At 44.4% G+C, this 26,948-nt stretch overlaps 1 protein-coding gene across 2 annotated transcripts in view; it reads left to right on the forward strand.

Moving 5' to 3' along the window:
• LOC141111222 (opioid-binding protein/cell adhesion molecule homolog) overlaps positions 1-26,948 on the forward strand; it is a 676,299-nt gene that overhangs the window by 381,852 nt on the left and 267,499 nt on the right. For both annotated transcript variants that reach the window (XM_073603349.1, XM_073603348.1), the window contains exon 2: positions 39-123. In XM_073603349.1, coding sequence (XP_073459450.1) covers positions 39-123 — 85 coding nt within the window. The remainder of the gene's footprint in view (positions 1-38; positions 124-26,948) is intronic.

The raw sequence follows: 26,948 nt of genomic DNA on the forward strand, positions 1-26,948 counted from the left end.
TGCCCTGGGTCTCAGGCTGCTGTTTCTTGTGCCCGCAGGAGTGCCAGTCCGCAGCGGAGATGCTGGATTTTCCAAAGCCATGGACAACGTGACGGTGCGGCAAGGAGAGAGCGCCATCCTCAGGTAGGACCCTTCTATTACCTGTGTGATCGGGGGGTGTGTGCCGTGATCGGGGCTCATGCATGGTTCGATGTCCTCAGGTGGGAGCCTCCTATTACCTGTCCGGTCGGGGGGAGGGGGTGTGTGGGCTGTGATCGTACAGATCGGTTGCTGTGCAGACTAATGAAGAGATAGTACGATGTGTATCGTATGGTGTGTGTATTCCAGATCACTAGTAGTACTGCATGTCCCAGCATGCACTGTCATTGTTATGGAGGTGTTCAGTGTGGGGGGTTCTCTGCCTTCTAATTCTGCTCCCATCCCAGTGCTCTTCTCCTACTTCTACACACTTCTACAAAGATGCTACCAGCAGTGCCAACCCTGTCATCAGGAGGCGCACTCAGCATTGCCATCCCCATCAGCAGGAGGCACACTAAGGGCAGTGCCATGGCCAGGGGGCGCACTGCGTGCAATACCAGCTCTATCCAGCAGGGGACGCACTCAGCATTGCAATCCTCATCAGCAGGGGGCACAGTAAAGGCAATGCCAGTGTGACGGTCAGGGGGCACACTGCGAGCAATACCAGTTCTATCAGCAGGGGGCGCACTCAGCATTGCCATCCCCATCAGCAGGGGGCACACTAAGGGCAATGCCAGTGCCATGGTCAGGGGGCGCACTGCAAGCAATACCAGTTCTATCAGCAGGGGGCGCGCTCAGCATTGACATCCCTATAAGCAGGGTCACACTAAGGGCAATGCCAGTGCCATGGTCAGGGGGTGCACTGCGAGGAATAGCAGCTCTATCAGCAGGGGGTGCACTCAGCATTGACATCCCTATAAGCAGGGTCACACTAAGGGCAATGCCAGTGCCATGGTCAGGGGGTGCACTGCGAGGAATAGCAGCTCTATCAGCAGGGGGTGCACTCAGCACTGCCATCACCATCAGCAGGGTGCACACTAAGGGCAATGCCAGTGCCATGGCCAGGGGACGCACTGCGAGCAATAGCAGCTGCATCAGCAGGGGGCACACTCGGCAACGCCAACTCTATCAGCAGGAGGCCTACTAAGGGCAATGCCAGCAGCAGGGGGCGCACTGATAAAAAATGCCAGCAGGGAATGTACACAGCAATGCCAGCTTCATCAGGGCACACTGAAAGCAATGCCTTCCATATGACCAAAGGCCTTCTCAGAGCAATGTCAAGTCCATCAGCAGGGGGCACAATGCAAGCAATACCAGCTCCTTCAGTAGGGGGTGCACTCATCACTACCTGTCTTTCAGATTTACACCGACTAAGGGCAGTGTCAGCTCCATCAGCATGGGACTGCAAGCAGCATCAGCTCCATCAGCATAAGGCACACTCAGATCAATGCCAGCTGTAGCAACAGGAGGCCCACTAAGGGCAATACCAGCTCTATCAGCATAAGGCGCACTTCGAGCAATGCCAGCTCTATCGGCCAGGGACCTACTCAGAGCAATACCAAGTCCATCAGCAGGGAGCGTACCAAGGGTCTTGTAAGCACCACCAGCAGGAGACCCACTGATGGCAATGCCAGCTACAACAGCAGGGGTGCAATGATTAAAAAGGCCAACTCCATCAGCAGGGGGATCACTGAGAACAATGCTAGGTATATCATTAGGTGGCAAACTGAGAGTACTGCCAGCTTCGTTAGCAAAGGGGGGAACTTCATTCATCATTTATATCCCTAGCAGCAGGGGGCACACTGAGAGGAATGCCACCTCGATTAGCAAGGTATGCACTGAGAGCAATATCAGCTTTAGCAGCAGGGGGCGCATTGAGAGCAATGCAGACTCCATCAGCAAGAGGGGCCTATTGATAAAAATTGCACTTCCATAAGCAGGGGGCACACTGAAAGCAATGCCACATACACCAGTAGGGAGTGCACTGGGAGCACTGCTACAAGTATGTACAAGGGGCACACATAGAGAAATGCAAATTGGATCAGTAGGGGGGCATTCCCAGAGCAATGACAACTCCATTAGCAAGGGGTGCACTCAGAGCCATGCCAGCTTTAGCAGCAGGGGGCCCACTAACAGCAATGGCAGCTCCTTTTGCATAGGGTGCACTAGGAGCAACGCCAGCTTCATCAGCAAGGAGAGCACCAAGAGCAATTTCAGGTTCATCAGCAGAGGACGCACTTAAAGCAGTGCCAAGTACACCACTGGGGCATGCACTGAAAGCACTAATGGGCATACACAGACACAGCGGTGTCAACTGCGTCAGTGGGCGGGGCACACTGAGAAAAATGCCAACTGTATCAGTGAGGGGTGCACTCAGAGCAATGCCCACTTCATTAGCAAGAGCCACACTGAGAGCAATGCCAGCATTAGCAGCAAGGGATGAATTAAATGCAGCTCTAGCATCTTTTGCAGAGGGTGCACTGAGAGTAATGCCAGCTCCATCAGCAGAGGGCCCACTAAGAGCAATGCCAGCTCCATCAGCAAGAGGAGCAGCAAGAGCAATTCCAGGTTTACCAGTAGGGGGCGCAGTATGAGCAATGCCAGATACATCAGTCCTAATAAAGGCTTCTTAAAGTGCAGTAATGCATGACAGCCCAGCAGGAACTGTGTCACATCTGGTACAACTGCAGTACACTAAAAAAATGGTTGCCATGTGTTACCATGTGTTATGTGTCTGACCTTGTCTGAACTCCTCTCCTACCCTTCTCTGTTTTCCAATCTTCTCTTTCCCCTGTTATCCCCTATTGTCCTCACAGTTAGCCTCTTCTCCCATCTCCCCTCCTTTCCGCTTCTCTGCTTTTATCTACACTCCTACCCTCCTGTTCTCCCCCTCTCCATTTCTGTTGACTCCTTCCACCCTTTCCTCTCTCTTTCCATTCTTCCCTCCCCATCTCTCCTTCCTCACCAGTCTCTGCAGCTTCTCCATATTCTCCTTTCTCTTTCCCCTCCTTTCCTATAATCTTCTCTCCTCTTCCTGTCCTCTATTTTTCCCCTGCTTCCCTCCTCTCTCTCTTTCGGTCCTCTGTCCCTCCATTACTCCTCTCCTTCTCTCTCCTTCTGTCTTTTCAGCCCTTCCGCCTCTCTCTTTAATTTACCTTACTCTTCTGTTCCTCTCCTCTGTTTCCCTCTCTTCCATCTTCTCTTTTCCACTTTTCCTCCTCTACTTTTTCACGTCTTCTCCTCTTCCCTCTTCTCCTCTCCTCGCCCATCCTCTCTTCACTTTTCTCTCCTTACCTCTCCACCCTTCACTTCCTCATCAGTCTTTTCCACTCCTCCCCTTTTCTCTCACTTTCTCTTCCCCTCTAATATTCCCTTACTTGCTTTTCTTCTCCTCACTTCCTCTATCTTCCTCCCCATCTCATTTTCCTACTTCTACTCTCCTGTTCTATCCTCTCTTCCACTGCTTTCCTGTTCTCTTCTCCCTTTCTCTACTCTCCTGTACTCTCCTCCATTCCTTTACTCTCCTATCCTCTCCTCTTTTCCTCTTTTTTCTCTCGTCCACTTCTCCCTTTCTCTAATCTCCTATCTTCACCTCTCTTTTTCCCCTGTCTACCTTTACTCTTCTGCCCTCTCTTCTCTTCCTCTACTCCCCTATCCTTTCCTTTTTTCCCTCTATTCTTTTGTCCTCTTCTCTCTTGCTCTACTCCCCTATCCTTTTCTCTTTTCCTCTACTCTCTTGTCCTATCTTTTCTTCCTCTGTTCTCCTGTCCTCTCCTCTCTTTCTCTACTCTCTTGTCCTCTCCACTCTTCCTCTGCTCTCCTGTCTTTACTTTTTTTCCCACCCCACTTCATCTACTCTCATGTACTATGCTCTCTTTCTCTATTCTCCTATCCTCTCCCCTCCTCCTCTACTTTACTGTCTTCTCCTTCCTTCCCCTGTTCTCCTCTCTCTTTTTCTACTCTCTTGTCCTCTCAACTCTTCCTCTACTCTCCTGTCCTCTTCTGTCTTTATCTACTTTTTTCCCTGCCCCACTTCCTCTACTCTCATGTCCTGTGTTCTCTTTCTCTACTCTCCTATCCTCTCATTTTTCCTCTCCTCTCCCATCCTTTCCTCTCCTATCCTCTCCTCTCTTCCTCTACTTCTCTACTTTTCTGTCATCTTCTCTCTTTCTCTACTCTCCAGTTTTTACCTCTCTTCTTTTACACTTCTGTCCCCGCCTCTTTTCCTCTACGCTCTTGGCATTTCCTAACTTCCTCTACTCTCCCGTCCCCTCCTCTACTCACCTGTCCTTTCATTCCTTCCTCTACTCTCCCGTCCCCTCCTCTACTCTCCTGTCCTTTCATTCCTTCCTCTACTCTCCTGTCCTTTCATTCCTTCCTCTACTCTCCCACCCCCTCCTCTACTCTCCCGTCCCCTCCTCTACTCTCCTGTCCTTTCATACCTTCCTCTACTCTCCTGTCCTTTCATACCTTCCTCTACTCTCCTGTCCTTTCATTCCTCCCTCTACTCTCCTGTCCTTTCATTCCTTCCTCTACTCTCCCACCCCCTCCTCTACTCTCCCGTCCCCTCCTCTACTCTCCTGTCCTTTCATACCTTCCTCTACTCTCCTGTCCCCTCCTCTACTCACCTGTCCTTTCATTCCTTCCTCTACTCTCCTGTCCTTTCATTCCTTCCTCTACTCTCCCGCCCCCTCCTCTACTCTCCCGTCCCCTCCTCTACTCTCCTGTCCTTTCATTCCTTCCTCTACTCTCCTGTCCTTTCATTCCTTCCTCTACTCTCCCGTCCCCTCCTCTACTCTCCTGTCCTTTCATACCTTCCTCTACTCTCCTGTCCCCTCCTCTACTCACCTGCCTTTCATTCCTTCCTCTACTCTCCCATCCCCTCCTCTACTCTCCTGTCCTTTCATTCCTTCCTCTACTCTCCCGCCCCCTCCTCTACTCTACCGTCCCCTCCTGTACTCTCCTGTCCTTTCATTCCTTCCTCTACTCTCCCGTCCCCTCCTCTACTCTCCTGTCCTTTCATACCTTCCTCTACTCTCCTGTCCCCTCCTCTACTCTCCTGTCCTTTCATTCCTTCCTCTACTCTCCTGTCCTTTCATTCCTTCCTCTACTCTCCCGTCCCCTCCTCTACTCTCCTGTACTTTCATACCTTCCTCTACTCTCCTGTCCCCTCCTCTACTCTCCTGTACTTTCATTCCTTCCTCTACTCTCCCATCCCTTCCTCTACTCTCCTGTCCTTTCATTCCTTCCTCTACTCTCCCGCCCCCTCCTCTACTCTACCGTCCCCTCCTGTACTCTCCTGTCCTTTCATTCCTTCCTCTACTCTCCCGTCCCCTCCTGTACTCTCCTGTCCTTTCATACCTTCCTCTACTCTCCTGTCCCCTCCTCTACTCTCCTGTCCTTTCATTCCTTCCTCTACTCTCCTGTCCTTTCATTCCTTCCTCTACTCTCCCATCCCCTCCTCTACTCTCCTGTACTTTCATACCTTCCTCTACTCTCCTGTCCCCTCCTCTACTCTCCTGTACTTTCATTCCTTCCTCTACTCTCCCATCCCTTCCTCTACTCTCCTGTCCTTTCATACCTTCCTCTACTCTCCTGTCCCCTCCTCTACTCACCTGCCTTTCATTCCTTCCTCTACTCTCCCATCCCCTCCTCTACTCTCCTGTCCTTTCATTCCTTCCTCTACTCTCCCGCCCCCTCCTCTACTCTACCGTCCCCTCCTGTACTCTCCTGTCCTTTCATTCCTTCCTCTACTCTCCCGTCCCCTCCTCTACTCTCCTGTCCTTTCATACCTTCCTCTACTCTCCTGTCCCCTCCTCTACTCTCCTGTCCTTTCATTCCTTCCTCTACTCTCCTGTCCTTTCATTCCTTCCTCTACTCTCCCGTCCCCTCCTCTACTCTCCTGTACTTTCATACCTTCCTCTACTCTCCCGTCCCCTCCTCTACTCTCCTGTACTTTCATACCTTCCTCTACTCTCCCGTCCCCTCCTCTACTCTCCTGTACTTTCATACCTTCCTCTACTCTCCTGTCCCCTCCTCTACCCTCCTGTACTTTCATTCCTTCCTCTACTCTCCCATCCCTTCCTCTACTCTCCTGTCCTTTCATTCCTTCCTCTACTCTCCCGCCCCCTCCTCTACTCTACCGTCCCCTCCTGTACTCTCCTGTCCTTTCATTCCTTCCTCTACTCTCCCGTCCCCTCCTCTACTCTCCTGTCCTTTCATACCTTCCTCTGCTCTCCTGTCCCCTCCTCTACTCTCCTGTCCTTTCATACCTTCCTCTACTCTCCTGTCCCCTCCTCTACTCTCCTGTCCTTTCATTCCTTCCTCTACTCTCCTGTCCTTTCATTCCTTCCTCTACTCTCCCATCCCCTCCTCTACTCTCCTGTACTTTCATACCTTCCTCTACTCTCCTGTCCCCTCCTCTACTCTCCTGTACTTTCATTCCTTCCTCTACTCTCCCATCCCTTCCTCTACTCTCCTGTCCTTTCATTCCTTCCTCTACTCTCCCGTCCCCTCCTCTACTCTCTTGTCCTTTCATTCCTTCCTCTACTCTCCTGCCCTCATTTGCTCTCAACTCCTCTTCCTTTCTTTGGTTTCCTTCCCTTCTATCATCTCTTGCCCCCCAGTACCCCCCCCCCCCATCTATCTTCCATTTTTGTCTTCTCCTACTGCATTGCACAGGGTCCAAAATCAACTGGACCTGCCTATACAATTTATATCTCCACCCCAGCGCCACAGCGGTCTGCAGAGCATTGCATCAGGGCAGGCAATAATATGACCACCTGTATGTCTTTCCCTGAGTTGGTTAGTCCTGCAGACCATTGCACAGTGACAGGAAGTGTCTGGTCCCCCCTATACCAACAATATCTCCTCCCCAATTTTCCAGAGCTTTGTAGAGCATTGCACGTGATCCCTCAATACCACTCGTGTCTTCTCCCCAGGGTCAGGAAGGAGCGCAGAGCATTGCACAGCCTGGCAGTTGTTAGCTGTCTCCGCTGTGTTATATGATTAGAGAGATGTAGAGGCAATAGATTATAAAGATGTTGCTCATTATAATATTCATCTAGAAAGAAACAAGGCCTTTCTTCATGCAGCGTTTTAATAACTTGGCTGCCATAAGCCCTGCTCCTTCTAGCGCTGTGTGATTATCAGACATTATGAAGTTTATAGAAGGCCTGTCACTTCTCATCATGCTGAATAGTGCTATTCTCTGGAAGCGTGTGATTGTGTATCTCCACAGCGGACACTTACTAAAACCTCCCATTGATGAAATGCCTGAGAGCAGATTAAATGGCCCCTTATTGTGGGAATAAGGCAAATAGAGGAAGGGACAGTTTATAAAATGTCACACCATCCTTTCCTTATACTTCACAAAGCTAAAAGGTAAAGGGTAAAAAAAAAAAAAAATAGCAAATAAAAAAAATAATGTAGTGTATACACTTATGACATGTCACATTGTAATTTCATTTTATTAGCAAAATGTCCTTTCCTTTTCAATCTGCTACGCTGTAATTTTCTGTAAAATGCAATGCAATATGGCAACCTGGAGGTGTTCTGTACACAGATGGTGTCAGGAGTGCGCCCCCCCCCCCCCCCCCCCCCGAAATGTAATTTCTTGCTTGTGTCATTGGCTCACTGATTTTTCCCAGAAGTCTGCACTGACATACAAATCAGATTTTGGGCATTCCCTACAACAAAAATGTTATTTTTGGTGAGATACTCACAAAGGGAAATCACATCTACCCTGTCTCCCCGAAGATAAGCCCTAGCGTGTTTTTCGGGGATGGCTGCAATATAAGCCCTACTCTGAAAATAAGCCCTAGTTAAAGTCTTTGTAAAAACATGTAATCGGTTTTGTAAAAAGATTTTATAATGTACAGTGTGTCTCCTTGTGAAACTTTAATAAGGTATTTTCCACAATAAAGTTACACAAGGAGACACACTGCACATTATATAATCTTTTAACAGAAAAGATTACATCATTTTACATGGATTTTACCCAAGGTTTTGGTATTACAGGATTTCATAATGCTGACACCAGAGCTGACAGGCGAGAGAAGACAGGGGACACAGGAACTTTTTAAAAAACATTTTATTGTTTTATTCCAGGTTTTGTAGAACATAGAGAGGGGTAAACGACACAGCACAAGCACTGTGCAGTCTATCATGCTTTAAAGGATCAAGATTATATATATATACACACACACACACATTTTTTTTTTTTCCAGAAGAAGACGACATGACTGTATTTGAATAAATGTAGATTATTGTACATACTGTGAATAAATAAGACATCCCCTGAGAATTAGCCCTAGTGTGTTTTTTGTAGCCAAAATTAATAGAAGACCCGGTCTTATTTTCAGGGAAACACGGTAATGGGATGCAGACCCTGACACTTTCCTCAATAGAACCCTGCAAGGCAGCAGCTGATTAATAATTATAAATTCACTGCCATTCACATTCACTCTTCACATGGTCACAAATCCTTAATACAGACAGCTTCATATATCAGTATCTTTAGATACTGTATAGACAGACCCACATTAGGAAAGCTGAATTTCTTCTGCAGAATGGCCATTATATAGGACACTTCTTTTAAATTATATTTGCACTGGTGAAAACCATTTTAGTTGCTTCTTGCTGACTGGCAGCATTTGATGGGGCACAGTAGCGACAATTGATAGGCACACTGGCAGCATTTGATGGGGCACAGTAGCGCCAATTGATTGGCACACTGGCAGCAGTTGATGGACACACTGGCAGCAATTGATGGGTACAGTAGCTGCGTTTGATGGCACAGTGGCTGCGCTTGATGGGCACAGTGGCTGCGTTTTATGGGCACAGTGGCTGTGTTTGATGGGCACAGTGGCTGCGTTTGATGGGCACAGTGGCTGCGTTTAATGGGCACAGTGGGACAGCATTTGATGGGCACAGTGGCTGCGTTTGATGGGCACAGTGGTGGCAATTGATGGGCACAGTGGCTGCGTTTGATGGGCACAGTGGCTGCGTTTGATGGGCACAATGGCTGCACTTGATGGGCACAGTGGCAGCATTTGATGGGCACATTGGCTGTGCTTGATGGGCACAGTGGTGGCAATTGATGGGCACAGTAGCTACGTTTGATGGACACAGTGGCTGTGCTTGATGGGCACAGTGGCAGCATTTGATGGGCACAGTGGCAGTATTTGATGGGCCCAGTGGTGGCAATTGATGGGCACAGTGGCAGCATTTGATGGGCACAGTGGCAGTATTTGATGGGCCCAGTGGTGGCAATTGATGGGCACAGTGGCAGCAATTGATGGGCACAGTGGCTGCACTTGATGGCACAGTGGCTGAAATTGATGTTTTTTTTCAGTTTGTTTGCGTCCCCCCAAAAAATTATGAGCACCAGCCGCCACTGATACAGCGCTATATGTGGCCAGAAGTTTGGGGGCGATGGTGGCTCCCAGCACTTCCTGGAGAACTTGGAGACTCTCGGGAACTGTTGACATAAATTCAGGGTGCTCCAAACGCACATTACACCCGCCCCACCCAGCTGAGGGTGTCTCTGGATGTCTCAGCTTTACTCTACATATACACAGTGGCTTTACATGGATGAACACAAGACTCCCTAACATTGTGAGTGTAATGCCCTGTACACACAGTCGGACATTGTTCGGACATTCCGACAACAAAATCCATGGATTTTTTCCGATGGATGTTGGCTCAAACTTGTCTTGTATACACACGGTCACACAAAGTTGGTCAGAAATTCTGAACATCAAGAACGCGGTGACATACAACACGTACGACGAGCCCAGAAGAATGCAATTCAATAGACAGTGCTGCTCTTCTGCTTGATTCTGAGCATGCGTGGCACTTTGTGTGTCGGAATTGTGTACACACAAACGGAATTTCCAGCAACGGATTTTGTTGTCGGAAAATTTTATAGCAAGCTCTCAAACTTTGTGTGTCGGAAATTCCTATGGAAAATGTGTGATGGAGCCTACACACAGTTGGAATTTCCAACAACAAGGTCCTATCACACATTTTCTATCGGAAAATCCTATCGTGTGTATAGGGCATTATTCTTTTTTTTTCACAGTAAAACTAGTGCTCTTATATCAAGACAAAAAAATAAAAAATGTTGCTCGTCTTTCCTAAGTGCACCATTATTAAGGTCTGCACCTTTATTGGTGGCCTGTGGCAATTGTCATGCATTGTGGTATGATGTGGATTGACCTATGGATACTATAATTCTTAAAATAGGAGGGGTGGCAACACGGATGCTCTTGAATAAAAGTACTTTATTTGTTACATGGGTACAGGCTATATACTGACGCTTTCGGCTATGAAACCTTCGTCAAAGCATTGAAAATATAATCATATATTGTGGTATGTTGGTAATCGGCCTATGGATATTATTATTTTGTATTGTGGTATTTTTGGATCAGCCTATGAATAATATTATCATGTATTGTGGTATGTTGGGGATTAACCTATGGATAATATTATGATTTATTGTGTCATAGTGTGTATTGGCCTATAAATAAATGACCACGTGTTGTTGTATGCTTGGTATTGACCTATGACTAATATAATTATGTTTAGTGGAAAGTTGGGGATTGGAATATGGATAGTAATTTCATGTATTGTGGTATGTTGTGAATTGTCCTATAAATAAAGTATCAAGTATTGTAATATGCTGGGGATTGGTCTATGACTAATAAAATCATGTATTGTGGTATGCTGAGGATTGGCCTATAGGTAATATTATCATATATTGTGGCATGCTGTGGATTGGACAATGGATAATGTTATTATGTATTGTGGTATGCTGAGGATTGGCCTATAGGTAATATTATCATATATTGTGGTATGTTGTGGATTGGACAATGGATAATGTTATTATGTATTGTGGTATACTGGGGATTGTCCTATGGATAATATAATTATGCATTGTAAAAAAGTTGAAGAATGGCCTGTGGATAATAATGTCATGTATTGTGGTACATTGTGGATTGGCATATTGACAATATAATCATGTATTGTGCTATGTTGCATATTGGTCAATGGATAATATTATCATGTATTGTGGTATGTTGTGGATTGGTCTATGGAGAAAAAATATCGTATAGCTCCCAACTGTCCCTGATTTGGAGGGACTGTCCCTGATTTGGAGCAATGTCCCTCTGACCCTCATTTCTCCCCATTTGTCCCTCATTTTGGTCTGATCTATATAGATGTATATAAAATGCACTTTTTATCTATCAAAAAATGTTTCTCAGTGGTAAACGTTTTGTGATATGTTGTATGTTGGTCTATGAATAATATTATCATGTATGTTGTATTTTGGTCTATGGATAATAATATCATGTATTGTGGTATGTTGTGGATCGGCCTATGGACCATATTATTATGCTTGCCGTATGTTGTGGATCGGCCTATTGGCAATATTACCAATGCATGTACTGTGCTTTGTTGCATATTGGTCAATGGATAATATCTTGTATTGTGCTATGTTGTGCATTGGTCTATGGAGAATACTATCATGTATTGTGATATGTTGTATGTTGCTCCATGAATAATATTATCATGTATTGTGGCATGTTGTGGATCAGCTTATGGATAATAGTATGCATTGTGGTATGTTGCATATTGGTCTATTGATAATGTTATCATGTATTGTGGTATTTTGTATATTGGTCTGTGGATAATATTATCATAAATTGTGGTATGTTGTGGATCAGGCTATGGATAATGTTATCATGTATTGTGGTATACTAAGGATTGTCCTATGGCTAATATAATTATGGATTGTAAAAAAGTTAAAGAATGACCTGTGGATAATAATATCATGTATTGTGGCATGTTGTGGATCAACCTATGGATAATAGTATGTATTGTAGCATATAGGGGAATGGACTATGGAAATATTATGTTTTTGTGGTATGTTGTGGATCAGCCTATGTATAATATTATCATATTTTGTGGTATCTGGTAGATCAGCCTATGGAGAATACTATCATGTTTTGTGGTATTTTGTATATTGGTTGTGGATAATAATTGCATGTATTGTGGCATATAGTGGATCAGCCTATGGGCAATATTATGTTTGTGGTATGTTGTGGATTAGCCTATTATCATATTTTGTGGTATATTGTGGATCCGCCTTTTGACAATATTATCATGTATTGTGGTATGTTGTGGATTGGTCCATGGATGATAATTAATTAGTTTCATAGTTACATAGTAGGTGAGGTTGAAAAAAGACACAAGCCCATCAAGTCAAACCTATGTGTGTTATTATATGTCAGTATTACATTGTATATCCCTGTAAGTTGTGGTCGTTCAGGTGCTTATCTAATAGTTTTTTGAAACTATCGATGCTCCCCGCTGAGACCACCACCCGTGGAAGGGAATTCCACATCCTTACCGCTCTAATGCCCCGTACACACGGTCGGATTTTCCGATGGAAAATGTCCGATCGGAGCGTGTTGTCGGAAATTCCGACCGTGTGTGGGCTCCATCGGACATTTTCCATCGGATTTTCCGACACACAAAGTTGGAGAGCAGGAGATAAAATTTTCCGACAACAAAATCCGTTGTCGGAAATTCCGATCGTGTGTACACAAATCCGACGGACAAAGTGCCAGGCATGCTCAGAATAAATAAAGAGATGAAAGCTATTGGCCACTGCCCCGTTTATAGTCCCGACGTACGTGTTTTACGTCACCGCGTTCAGAACGTTCGGATTTTCCGACAACTTTGTGTGACCGTGTGTATGCAAGACAAGTTTGAGCCAACATCCGTCGGAAAATATCCTAGGATTTTGTTGTCGGAATGTCCGAACAAAGTCCGACCATGTGTACGGGGCATTACAGTAAAGAACCCTCTACGTAGTTTAAGGTTAAACCTCTTTTCTTCTAATTTTAATGAGTGGCCACATGTCTTGATAAACTCCCTTCAGCGAAAAAGTTTTATCCCTGTTGTGGGGTCATCAGTACAGTATTTATAAATTGAAATCATATCCCCTCTCAAGCGTCTCTTCTCTAGAGAGAATAAGTTCAGTGCTCGCAACCTTTCCTCATAACTAATATCCTCCAGACCCTTTATTAGCTTTATTGCCCTTCTTTGTACTCGCTCCATTTCCAGTACATCCTTCCTGAGGACTGGTGCCCAGAACTGGACAGCATACTCTAGGTTCGGCCGGACAGAGTCTTGTAGAGCGGGAGAATTATCGTTTTATCTCTGGAGTTAATCCCCTTTTTAATGCTTGCCAATATTTTGTTTGCTTTGTTAGCAGCAGCTTGAGCCTATCATCTACTAGGACCCCCAGGTCCTTTTCCATCCTAGATTCCCCCAGAGGTTCTTCCCCCAGTGTATAGATTGCATTCATATTTTTGCCACCGAAATGCATTATTTTACATTTTTCTACATTAAACCTCATTTGCCATGTAGATGCCCACCCTATTAATTTGTTCAGATCTTTTTGCAAGGTTTCCACATCCTGCGCAGAAGTTATTGCCCTGCTTAGCTTAGTATCATCCGCAAATACAGAGATTGAGCTGTTTACCCCATCCTCCAGGTCGTTTATGAACAAAATAAATAGGATTGGTCCCAGCACAGAACCCTGGGGAACCCCACTACCCATCCCTGACCATTCCCAGTACTCCCCATTTATCACCACCCTCTGAACTCACCCTTGTAGCCAGTTTTCAATCCATGTACTCACCCTATGGTCCATGCCAATGGACCTTATTTTGTACAGTAAACATTTATGGGGAACTGTGTCAAATGCTTTTGCAAAATACAGATACACCACGTCTACTGGCCTTCCTTTATCTAGATGGCAACTCACCTCCTCATAGAAGGTTCATAGATTGGTTTGGCAAGAACGATTCTTCATGAATCCATGCTGATTACTGCTAATGAAGGTGAACGGAAAACTCTGGACAGCCACACTCCAAAGAAAATTTCTTGTGCCTTTTATTGAAAAATTGGGATCACACTGTACAAGCCACAGCAAAGTGTTACAAACAAGAGCTGACGCGTTTCACACTACAGAAAGTGCTTACTCAAAGCTGAGCTATATAATAGAGCTATGAGTAAGCACTTTCTGTAGTGTGAAACGCATCAGCTCTTGTTTGTATCACTTTGCTCTGGCTTGTACAGTATGATCCCAATTTTTCAATAAAAGGCACAAGAAATTTTCTTTGGAGTGCGGCTGTCTAGAGTTTTCCGTTCACCTTCATTTGCTCTATGCATTAGCCAGCACCTGGGGCTCTTCATTTCTAGAGGAATAGTTTTTTTTTTCGGCTGACCTACCTGGAGCGGTGGTCTCTCTCTCTGATTACTGCTAATGATACCTTTCTTATTACTAAAATCTTGTATATATTCCCTTATCATCCCCTCCAAGAGCTTGCATACTATTGATGTTAGGCTAACTGGTCTGTAATTCCCAACTGGTCTGTATTTTGGGCCATTTTTAAATATTGGTGCTACATTGGCTTTTCTCCAATCACCTGGTACCATTCCAGTCAGTAGACTGTGAGTAAAAATTAGGAACAATGTTCTGGCAATTAATTAACAGAGTTCCCTAAGTACCCTCGGATGCAAGCCATCTGGTCCCAAGTCTAATTTTAATTCTATCCTCTGTTAACCATGGAGGTGCTTCCTGTGCTGTGTCACGAGGATGAACACTGCAGTTTTGGTTACTGAAGCCCCCCCGATTCCCTTGTGAAGACTGAGGAGAAGAATAAATTCAATACCTTCACCATCTCCCCATCCTTTGTAACCAGATGTCCTTCCTCATTCTTTATGGGGCCAATATGGTCTGTCCTCCCTTTTTTACTGTTTACATACTTAAAGAATTTCTTGGGATTTTTTTTGCTCTCCTCCGCTATGTATCTTTTGTGTTCTATCTTAGCCGCCCTAATTGCACCCTTACATTTCTTGTTGCATTCTTTATAAAGTCTGAAGATGATCCCTCAACCTTGTATTTTTTGAAGGCCTTCTCCTTTGCTTTTATATGCATTTTTACATTGGAGTTAAGCCATCCAGGACTTTTGTTCGCTCTTTTAAATTTATTACCTAATGGGATGCATTGGCTAATGCCCTTATTTAATATGCTCTTAAAGCAAACCAATCTCTCCTCCGTGTTCTTTGTTCCTAAGATTTTATCCCAATTCATGCTTTCTAACAAGGTTTGTAGTTTAGGGAAGCTGGCTCTTTTGAAATTTGGTCTCTTTGTATTCCCCTTATGTTTCCTATTTGTGTGATTTATACTGAAGCCAATCGACCTGTGATCGCTGTTTCCTAAATTGCCCCGTATTATCAGGTCTGTATTGTTGGTAATCAGTAGATCCAGTAACGCTTTATTTCTAGTTGGTGCGTCTACCATCTGAACCAAGAAAATGTCCTGCAAGACATTTAGGAACTGGTGAGGCTTAGACGAATGCGTGGTTCCATCCGCCTAGTCTATGTCTGGATAATTAAAATCCCCCATTATGATAACACTTCCCATCCTTGATGCTAATCCAACTTGTGATAGGAGGCCCTCCTCCCCCTCCTCCCTCAGGTTAGGGGGCCTATAGCATACTCCCAGTATTATTTTTCCCTTAGCTTCATCACTTTGGAGATCTCCCCTTAAGGATTCCACCTCCTCCCTAACTCCCTTAGTGATGTCATCTCTCACATTCACTTGTACATTATTCTTGATATATAGGCATACCCCTCCCCCTTTTTTACCCTCTCTATCCCTGCAATAAAGGGTATACCCTTGAATGGTTGCCAGCCAATCATGAGAGCTGTTGAACCAGGTCTCTGAAATTCCCACACAATCCAAATCCTTCTTGTAGAACAGTATCTCTAGTTCACCCATCTTGTCCAACAGGCTCCTGGCATTGGTGAATACGTAGTTTAGACCGGTCACATACTATCCTCTTATTGGGTGTTCCAAGATTGCAACTAGGACTTATTACTATACTTACCTTGGGTTTATGTGCTTTAGTAAACCTACCACTAATGCCCCCAATACTACCCTCTGGAATATGTTCTGCGCTGTCTATCTCTACCTCTGGGCCCTGCCCCCGTCGCCTAGTTTAAAAACCCCTCTAACTTTTTGGCCATCTTCACTCCCAACAGATCTGCACCCTCCTCATTTAGGTGCAGTCCGTCTCTTCTATACTACTGGTGATCGACTGAGAAGTCGGCCCAGTCTTCCAGGAACCCAAACCCCCCTTTATTACACTGGCTCTTCAGCCACTTGTTTACTTTCCTAATCTCCCTCTGCCTTTCTGGTGTGGTTCGATGTACCGGTAGTATTCCTGAGAATACTACTTTGGAGGTTCTTTTCAATTTATCTCCCAAGTCCCTATAATCGTTCTTTAGGACACTCCATCTGCCTCTGACTTTGTCATTGGTGCCAACGTGCACCATGACAGCTGGGTCTTCCCCAGCCCCTCTCAGTAATCTGTCCACAAGATCCGTGATGTGCCGAACCCGAGCACCCGGTAGACAACATACAGTTTGGTGCTTCAGGTCTTTGTTACAGATTGCTCTCTCTGTCCTTCTAAGAATTGAGTCCCCTACCTAGAATCTGTCTTTCCATTCCCTTCGCTTCCCCCCCACTCTCACTGGAGGAGTTCTTCCCCCAGCAGCTAGAAGAGTCCCTCAGCCCCAGCAGTGTTGGTTCCTGACTGGTTTCACCAATGTCACGCAATGGAGCGTACTTATTGGGTTGCTTCAGCCCTGGATTGGCCTCCCTGGCACTTCTGCCTCTACCCTTCCTGACTGTCACCCATCTACTCTTTCCTAGTGCCTGCACCTCTTTGTCTCCCCCCGCCTCTGTGCTGGCCCCTGCAGGCACCTGCTGTATATGTTCCTGGCTCTCCTTTAGTATGGAGGGACTTCTCAGTGCTGACAGTTGCTCCCCCAGATTCAGAACCTGGGCTTCCAAGGAAACAATGTGCTTAAATTTTACACAGCAGTATTCACCCTCAATCAAGGAACGCATACATGCCGCAAGATGTACATCGAGTTGCATCTCCACACACACCGGGCATCATACCTACTAATTTAATGAGGATTGGGGATTATACCCTGTCCAAATTACCTAACAACTAGCTTCCTAACACTAATACTCAACAAGACAACACACAGATACTCAACAAGACAATACACAGGTACTCGCTGACCAACGTGTATTGTGGCATGTTGTGTAATGGCCCATGGCTTTGGCTAATAGTAGTATGTAGAGTAGTATGTTGGGGATTGGCCAATGGAAAGTAATAATATGTATTGTGGTTTGGCCTATGGATAATACTTTCATACTGTATATTGTGGTACATTGTTTATTGGTCCATGGATAATATCATCAGTATTGTGGTATGTTGTGGAATAACCTATGGATCATAGTATTATGTAGAGTAGTATGTTTGAAATTGGCCACTGAAAAATATTTTCATGTATTGTGGTTCACTATGGATTGGCCTATTGATAATACTATGATACTGTATATTGTGGTACATTGTGGATTGGTCCATTTTGTAATATTATCATGTATTGCAATATGTTGGAGAACGGCCAATGACATATTAACATATTAATTGGCCAATGGAAAATATTAATATGTATTGTGGTTTGCTATGGTTTGGCCTATGGATAATACTTTCATACTGTATATTGTGGTACATTGTGTATTGGTCCATGGATAATATCATCAGGTATTGTGGTATGTTGTGGAATGTCCTATGGATAATAGTATTATGTAGAGTAGTATGTTGGGGATTGGCCAGTGAAAACTATTATCATGTATTGTGGTTTACTATGGTTTAGCCTATGGATAATACTATCATACTGTATATTGTGGTACTTTGTGGATTGGTCCATGGATAATATTATCATGTATTGTGGTACTTTTTGGATTGGTCCATGGATAATATTATCATGTATTATGTTGTGTAATGGGCTATGAATAATAGTAGGATGTAGAGTAGTATGTTGGGGATTGTCCAATGAAAAGTATTATCATGTATTGTGGGTTACTATGGTTTAGCCTATTGATAATACTCTTATACTGTATATTGTGGTACATTGTGGATTGGTCCATTGGTAATATTATCATGTATTGTGGTACTTTTTGGATTGGTCCATGGATAATATTATTATGTATTGTGGTACTTTTTGGATTGGTCCATGGATAATATTATTATGTATTGTGGTACTTTTTGGATTAGTCCATGGATAATATTATCATGTATTGTGGTACTTTTTGGATTGGTCCATGGATAATATTATTATGTATTGTGGTACTTTTTGGATTAGTCCATGGATAATATTATCATGTATTGTGGTACTTTTTGGATTGGTCCATGGATAATATTATTATGTATTGTGGTACTTTTTGGATTGGTCCATGGATAATATTATTATGTATTGTGGTACTTTTTTCATTGGTCCATGGATAGTATTATCATGTATTGTGGTACTTTTTGGATTGGTCCATGGATAATATTATCATGTATTGTGGTATGTTGTGTAATGGCCTATGGATAATGGTAGTATGTAGAGTAGTATGTTGGGGATTGTCCAATGAAAAGTATTATCATGTATTGTGGGTTGCTATGGTTTAGCCTATTGATAATACTATCATACTGTATATTGTGGTACATTGTGGATTGGTCCATTGGTAATATTATCATGTATTGCAATATGTTGGAGAACGGCCAATGGCATTGTGCTAAATTGTGATAAAATGGGTTGTATTGTGTAAGTTTGTGGTCCATTGTTTGTTACTGGACAGAATTGGGAAAAAGGTGAACTAGCACTGGACCATGATGTGTATAGTTGATGGGAAGGTGTTCTATTGTGTTATTTTATGTTGGAGTCATGTAGCCCCCCAGATGTGACCGGCACTTTGATGCTGAATGAATGTGTTTTTCATGTACAATTGGCATTTCCTCCAGATGGGTTTAATCACTGGTGTTTAACCTACAAAATGCCTTTATACCATGTGAGTGTGGCTGACGCGGGGGGCTCCCGTATTAATTGGCCTGTTTCTCTGGGGACTTCCTGCCTGTCTAAGCAATCACCTGTCTACGCAGTGTCAGCACAGAAAAACAAAGGTGATTTTTTTTTCCGCCTTTCTCTTAAATCTAACACTTTCCAAAAGCAGATAAATGCAATTACTCTGTTTCCCTGCAGGCAAGGCGGCAGAGAGATTAATGTCGCTATTTTGGCAGCGGTATAAAAAGAACTGGGTCACAGAAACAATGCGAAATTGTAGAAAAAAAGATGATAAACCTTAATGTTTGGAACGGGGAGCCTCTTGCTGGATATTTAGTACAATACAAATGAAATAGATCCATCCCATTAAAATGCTGTGCTTAGTTGAAGTAATGCTGCGGGGGGAGTCATCATGATTCCTGTAGTTATGTCATGTTGTAGGCTGCTGAGTAGACACATAACGCACAACGCTCCTTATCGGCACAGGTAACACTTCCTGTCAGTGAAAATTGCACTGGGAAGGTAAGAAAGAAGCCTTCTGGCTATTGTGGAAGATTTAGGCAGAATTACACTGACGTTAGTGTGAAATGAGGTCTTTTACAATCTGCATAATTATCTGGATTCATGGAAATGTGGCGCAGGCTCCAGCCTACGGGCTGCAAGATACAGGGGCAGCAGGTTGCATTTCCTCATGAGAGTTTTTTTTCTTTCCTGTTTATGTCCCTTATTTTAAGAATAATATTTCTTTCTTCGCAGCTTGAAGTGGTATTTGGAATAAGACTCCAAGTTAATGCGTCAGTAAGGAAACAGTGTGTGGTTTGGGATTAATGTGTCAGTAAAAAGACTTTGTACGATTTAGGATTAATATGTCAGTAAGAAGACGTATGACTTGGGATCAATGTGTCAGTAAAAAGACTTTGAACGATTTAGGATTAATATGTCAGTAAAAAGATGTATGACTTGGGATTAATGTGTCAGTAAAAAGACTTTGTACGATTTAGGATTAATATGTCAGTAAGAAGACGCATGACTTGGGAATAATGTGTCAGTAAGAAGATGTTGTATGATTTAAATTGAACGTGTCACTAAGAAGACGTATGACTTGGGATTAATGTGTCAGTAAGAAGATGTTGTATGATTTAAATTGAACGTGTCACTAAGAAGACGTATGACTTGGGATTAATGTGTCAGTAAGAAGATGTTGTATGATTTAAATTGAATGTGTCACTAAGAAGACGTATGACTTGGGATTAATGTGTCAGCAGGAAGACATGGACTAATGTGTCAATGAGAAGACATTGTTTGACTTGGAACAAGTACATCAATAAACAGTGTATGACGCGATATTAATGCGTCTGTAAGGAGGAGACGTTGTATGATATGAGATTAATGTATTAGTAAAAAGATGTTTTATGACTTGGTATTAATGTGTCAGTGAACAGTGTATGACTCAGGATTAATGTGTCAGTAAGAAGACATTGTATGATTTTGTACTGATGTGTCAGTAAGCAGACAATGTGTGGCTCAGAATGAATGTGTTAGTAAACAGATGGTGTGAGATTTGGGATTGATGTGTCAGTAACAAGTGTAGGACACTGGATTCGTTTTTCAGTAAGCAGCCATTATTTGACTCTAGATTACTGTGTCAGTAAAGCTACTGTACATTCACGATGGCTCCAGACTGCATGCTGCAAGATATAGGGGCCTCCTGCTTGTGCCCCTTATTTAGGAATAAGGTTTATATCTTCCTATCTTGGAGTGGTAGGGAAATTAGTGGAAGTTAAACTCCAGAATAAAGTGTCAGTTAGAAGGGTGTGCAAAATGGGATTAATGTGCCAATAAGTAGTAGATGCTATATGACTCAGGATTCACGTGTCAGTAAGGAGGCATTGTATGACTCAGAACTGATGTGTTAGTAAGGAGGTGTTATATGACTCAGAAATTATATGTTAGTAAGGAGGTGTTCTGTGACTCAGGATTGATGTGTCAGTAAGGAGGTGTATGACCCAGGATTGATGTGTAAGTAAGGAGGTGTTGTAGGAGTTAGAATTGATGTGTCAGTAAGGTGTTGTTATATGCCTCCGAACTGATGTGTCAGTAAGGAGGTGTTATATGACTCAGAAATTATGTGTTAGTAAGGAGGTGTTATATGACTCAGAAATGATGTGTTAGTAAGGAGGTGTTGTGTGACTCAGGATTGATGTGTCAGTAAGGAGGTATTGTATGACCCAGGATTGATGTGTAAGTAAGGAGGTGTTGTAGGAGTTAGGATTGATGTGTCAGTAAGGTGTTGTTTTATACCTCAGAACCGATGTGTCAGTAAGGAGGTGTTCTGTGACTCTAGGTTGATGTGTCAGTAAGGAGGTGTTATGTGGCTACAAGTTGCTGTGTCAGTAAGGAGGCGTTGTAAGACTCTAGACTGATGTTTCAGTAAGAAGGTGTTGTATGACTCGGACCTGATGTGTCAGTAAGGAGGGGTTATATGCCTCAGAACCCATGTGTCAGTAAGGAGGTGTTGTGTGACTCTAGGTTGATGTGTCAGTAAGGAGGTGTTGTGTGATTACAAGTCAATGTGTCAGTAAGGAGGCGTTGTAAGACTCTAGACTGATGTTTCAGTAAGAAGGTGTCGTAAGACTCTAGATTGAAGTATCAATAAGGAGGTGTTGTATGATTCTGACCTGATGTGTCAGTAAGGAGGCATTGTATGATTCAGGATTGATGTGTCAGTAAGGAGGCGTTGTTTGACTCTAGGTTGATGTGTCAGTAAGGAGACGTTTTTAGACTCTGAATTGATGTATCATTAAGAAGATGTTGTAAAACTCAAGGTTGATGTGTCAGTAAGGAGGTGTTGTATGATTCTAGGTTGATGTGTCAGTAAAAAAAAAACTTGTATCCTGCTAAGCAGCAGGTAGTGCACTGGCTTCAGAAAGGTTGGTTTTATACACAACATTTATTGCTATACTGGATTGATACAGAGCCAATAGTTTGCACAGCACTTTCATAAATAAAGGGTGACACAACAATTACAATAAAATAGAGTGTAAAAACACCAAATAATTCAAAATTGTAACAACTTTAAAACGTGCAGATTAAAATGTGAAATCCATAGCCAGTAACAATTCATATCTTCCTTTTTGCTGGGTGCCATCTTTGATCCATGTGGTGAGAGCCTGAGTCGGCCATTGTTTGTGTGGTTGTACACACTTCACCACATCCTTGAAGTATTAGAGATACCAGATTTGTAACATCATTTTTTGACATACGCAGCAGGATCTGTGTTTGTTTATACAGGGAGACCGGTGGGAGTTGGACGGTTTTGAAAAAAAAAAAAAAAAAAACAGTGTTCCGTAGATTTTCAACTTGTGATGGATTTATTTTTACAAAAATAGAGGTCAAGACATGCCATTTGAGTAACTTATTCAGTTATGAAAAATAATGAAATTTAGATGATGACCATCCTCCTAAATGCAGCTTTCAATCCTTCGCTTCAAATTGTCCATCACTCGGGCCAACAGCTTGTTGATCAATCATGAGCACTTCTTGTCGGATGGCTTCCTTCAATTATTATATTATTATTATACAGGATTTATATAGCGCCAACAGTTTACGCAGCACTTTACAATATAAAAGGGAGACAATACAGTTATGATACAATAAGATATAAGAGGATTAGGAGGGCCCTGCTCAGAAGAGCTTACAATCTAATAGGTTGGGGCAGGTGGTACAAAAGGTTGTAACTGTGGGGAATGAGCTGATGGAAGTGGTAGGAGATTGGAGACGTGATAGGCTTTCCTGAAGAGATGAGTTTTCAGGGATCGCCTGAAGGTAGCAAGAGTAGGGGATAGAATTCAGATTATGGGGTTTGTGAGTGTACACACGGCTCTTCAGGTACCTTTGTTACTGGGCTCCCGAAAATCCTAGGAACACTCAAGAAAGACCTCTCTACGCTGCACGTGTTACAGTGTGGTGTGCGGTTGCCCCTTTCGGAGTTATTGGCCCGTATTTTTTCAAGGAAAGTGGCGTAACAGTGACTGTTAACTGCGAAGATGACTAATAAACATGAGAAATGTTTATTTTCAGCAGGATGGTGCCACAGCGCCTACTGCCAACACACTAATGGAAGTTCTTCTAAACATATTCCCTGGGTGCCTCATTTCTCGTTTGGACGATGTCCCATGGCCTCCCAAGGTCTCCTGACTTGTCATCATGTGATGTCTTCCTATAAGGGTACCTGAACAGCCGTGTGTACACTCACAAACCTCGTAATTTGAATGGATTGAAGGATGCATTCCGACAAGAAGTGCTCACAGTTGATCAACAGCTGTTGGCCCGAGTGATGGACAATTTCAAGCAAAGGATTGGACGCTGAATTTAAGAGGATGGTCATCTAAAAAACATTATTTTCATAATTGAATAAGTAACTCAAATGACACATATTGACCTTGGTTTTTGTAAAAATAAATCCATTTCAAGTTGAAAATCTATGGAGTACTGTTTTTTTTAAAACCGTCCGACTCCCTTCGGTCAGCCTGAAGTATTTCCTCCTTTGATTGGCGGTAAATTCCACACGGAATTTGTCCGGATGTATTTTTCTACCTACCATATGATCATGATTTGATAGATATGTATTCATATTTATGTATAATTGAGATCCATGGTCCTGATGAAGCGGAGGATCCCACGAAACGTGTTGACCTTTAGATGGTGATCTCATTGGGCCCCTTCATGCTCTTTTCTTCGCCTATCTCAATTTGAGGATATGTATTGTTACTGCAATGGATTTTACATTAAATTCACTGAGATCTTAAGTTTTTTTTTCAACCTGCACCTTTTAAAGTTATTACAATAAAGCGGTACAATTTTTAATTATTTGGTGTTTTTACATTCTATCTTTAGAGGTATATTTAAATGTATTTTTTATTTTCTGTGTATATGGGGATGATACCTTCCAAAGATTTATTATCTTTGTAAACACTCCTCCTTCTCCTTTCCAAACAACAATTACAATACAATTCAATGCAGGAGAGTTAAGAGGACCCTGCTAATGAAGGCTTGCAATCTAAAGCTGGTCATATACAGTACTTCATTCAAAAACGTTCATTTTCAGAACATTGGTCCAATTTTTTGTGGTTAGTGGGGTCAAATTGCTGTTTGTTTTTGACTGTAGAGACAGAAATTTTGAAGGAGCAGGATGGAATTTTTTCTTTTGGATGAATGTTATTCTAACTGTAAATGTCATTTTCATTCAGTAAAAATGTATAAATTGTTTGTACCAGTTTCTGTGATGTCATGACTGATAATAAGTGTCATGTCTATGCAGAGAGAGCATTATTATGTAGGAACTTCCAGTATATCTTTACTGTATTTTGTGACTTTAAAAGGAGTCAAAGCCTTATATTTTAGATGTTGTCGCTCCCCATGTATCCAGTATTTCACTATTTTTAGTGGAGCCGAGGAGCGCTTTGAATGCGGTACAAGATTCAATACCTTCCTCCACCTGGAGAGAGAACTATTGACTATGTGTATGATTGTGTACTCCGCACAGCGAGGAAAGACGCCTTAATCCGATTTGCCATTAAACCTCGCCGACAAAAGTTTGTCTCTAATCCTCAGTCCGCCACAACAACTGAAACAAGCCCTTTATTCTGTGTTTTACTAAACGTAGTATACTACTGTGACTGGGGCTGTTTACAGAGCGGATAGGACTGCTTCAATACCAGAACACATCATACTCTATACTTCATATATACTGAATTATAAGGCTTTGTACAAGTCTGATCTTCTCCACATTGACACATTTTTCTATTCTCCAGATGTTATTTAAATAGGTGAAGCTCTTCTCTCTGACTCCTATATGATGCTAGGGCTTGTCAGGTCAGCTTAGGACATGTCCTAGATAACACAACGGGATGGTGTCAGGGACTGAGGCACCATGGGCTGAATTTTAAGGCAGAATTTTAACAATGATGACCTCATTGTTAGTAATTCCTGTAACCCCTCAAATCCCAAAAAGTTGACATCTATGCTTTGTAAAAGCCACCAAACTGCCCTAGAAGTAGTAGGGTAGCCAGGCCACCAGTGAAATCTGCATTAAATAGCACAGTGCCTGTCTCCCCCGGGGAGAGGCCTTAAACTTCTATGTTACACACTTGGCATCAGCCAGAAACAGCCATTGTCTCATCCCTCTGCCACTGCCCCATCCCTCTGCCCCATCCCTCTGCCACTGCTTCATCCCTCTGCCACTGCCACTGCCTCATGCCTCTTCCACTACCTCATGACTCTGCCTCATCCCTCTGCCGCTGCCCCATCCCTCTGCCTCATGCCTCTGCCTCATCCCTCTGCCTCATCCCTCTGCCACTGCCTCATCCCTCTGCCACTGCCTCATCCCTCTGCCACTGCCTCATCCCTCTGCCACTGCCTCATCCCTCTGCCACTGCCTCATCCCTCTGCCACTGCCTCATCCCTCTGCCACTGTCTCATCCCTCTGCCACTGCCTCATCCCTCTGCCACTGCCTCATCCCTCTGCCACTGTCTCATCCCTCTGCCACTGCCTCATCCCTCTGCCACTGCCTCATCCCTCTGCCACTGCCTCATCCCTCTGCCACTGTCTCATCCCTCTGCCACTGCCTCATCCCTCTGCCTCATGCCTCTGCCTCATCCCTCTGCCACTGTCTCATCCCTCTGCCTCATGCCACTGCCTCATCCCTCTGCCACTGCCTCATCCCTCTGCTACTGCCTCATCCCTCTGCCACATCCCTCTGCTACTGCCTCCTCCCTCTGCCACTGCCTCATCCCTCTGCCACATCCCTCTGCTACTGCCTCATCCCTCTGCCACTGCCTCATCCCTCTGCCACTGCCTCATCCCTCTGCCACATGCCTCTGCCACTGCCTCATCCCTCTGCCACTGCCTCATCCCTCTGTTACTGCCTCATCCCTCTGCTACTGCCTCATCCCTCTGCTACTGCCTCATCCCTCTGCCACTGCCTCATCCCTCTGCCACATGCCTCTGCCACTGCCTCATCCCTCTGCCACATGCCTCTGCCACTGCCTCATCCTTCTGCTACTGCCTCATCCCTCTGCCACTGCCTCATCCCTCTGCCACTGCCTCATCCCTCTGCCACATCCCTCTGCTACTGCCTCATCCCTCTGCCACATCCCTCTGCTACTGCCTGATCCCTCTGCCACATCCCTCTGCTACTGCCTCATCCCTCTGCCACTGCCTCATCCCTCTGCCACATCCCTCTGCTACTGCCTGATCCCTCTGCTACTGCCTCATCCCTCTGCCACTGCCTCATCCCTCTGCCACATCCCTCTGCTACTGCCTCATCCCTCTGCCACATCCCTCTGCTACTGCCTGATCCCTCTGCTACTGCCTCATCCCTCTGCTACTGCCTCATCCCTCTGCCACTGCCTCATCCCTCTGCCTCATCCCTCTGCCACTGCCTCATCCCTCTGCCACATCCCTCTGCTACTGCCTCATCCCTCTGCCACTGCCTCATCCCTCTGCCACATCCCTCTGCTACTGCCTCATCCCTCTGCTACTGCCTCATCCCTCTGCCACATCCCTCTGCTACTGCCTCATCCCTCTGCCACTGCCTCATCCCTCTGCCACATCCCTCTGCTACTGCCTCATCCCTCTGCCACATCCCTCTGCTACTGCCTCATCCCTCTGCTACTGCCTCATCCCTCTGCCACTGCCTCATCCCTCTGCCACTGCCTCATCCCTCTGCCACATCCCTCTGCTACTGCCTGATCCCTCTGCTACTGCCTCATCCCTCTGCCACTGCCTCATCCCTCTGCCACATCCCTCTGCTACTGCCTCATCCCTCTGCCACATCCCTCTGCTACTGCCTGATCCCTCTGCTACTGCCTCATCCCTCTGCTACTGCCTCATCCCTCTGCCACTGCCTCATCCCTCTGCCTCATCCCTCTGCCACTGCCTC

This window comes from Aquarana catesbeiana, linkage group LG10, assembly GCF_042186555.1.
Source record: "Aquarana catesbeiana isolate 2022-GZ linkage group LG10, ASM4218655v1, whole genome shotgun sequence".
Taxonomy (NCBI): domain Eukaryota; kingdom Metazoa; phylum Chordata; class Amphibia; order Anura; family Ranidae; genus Aquarana; species Aquarana catesbeiana.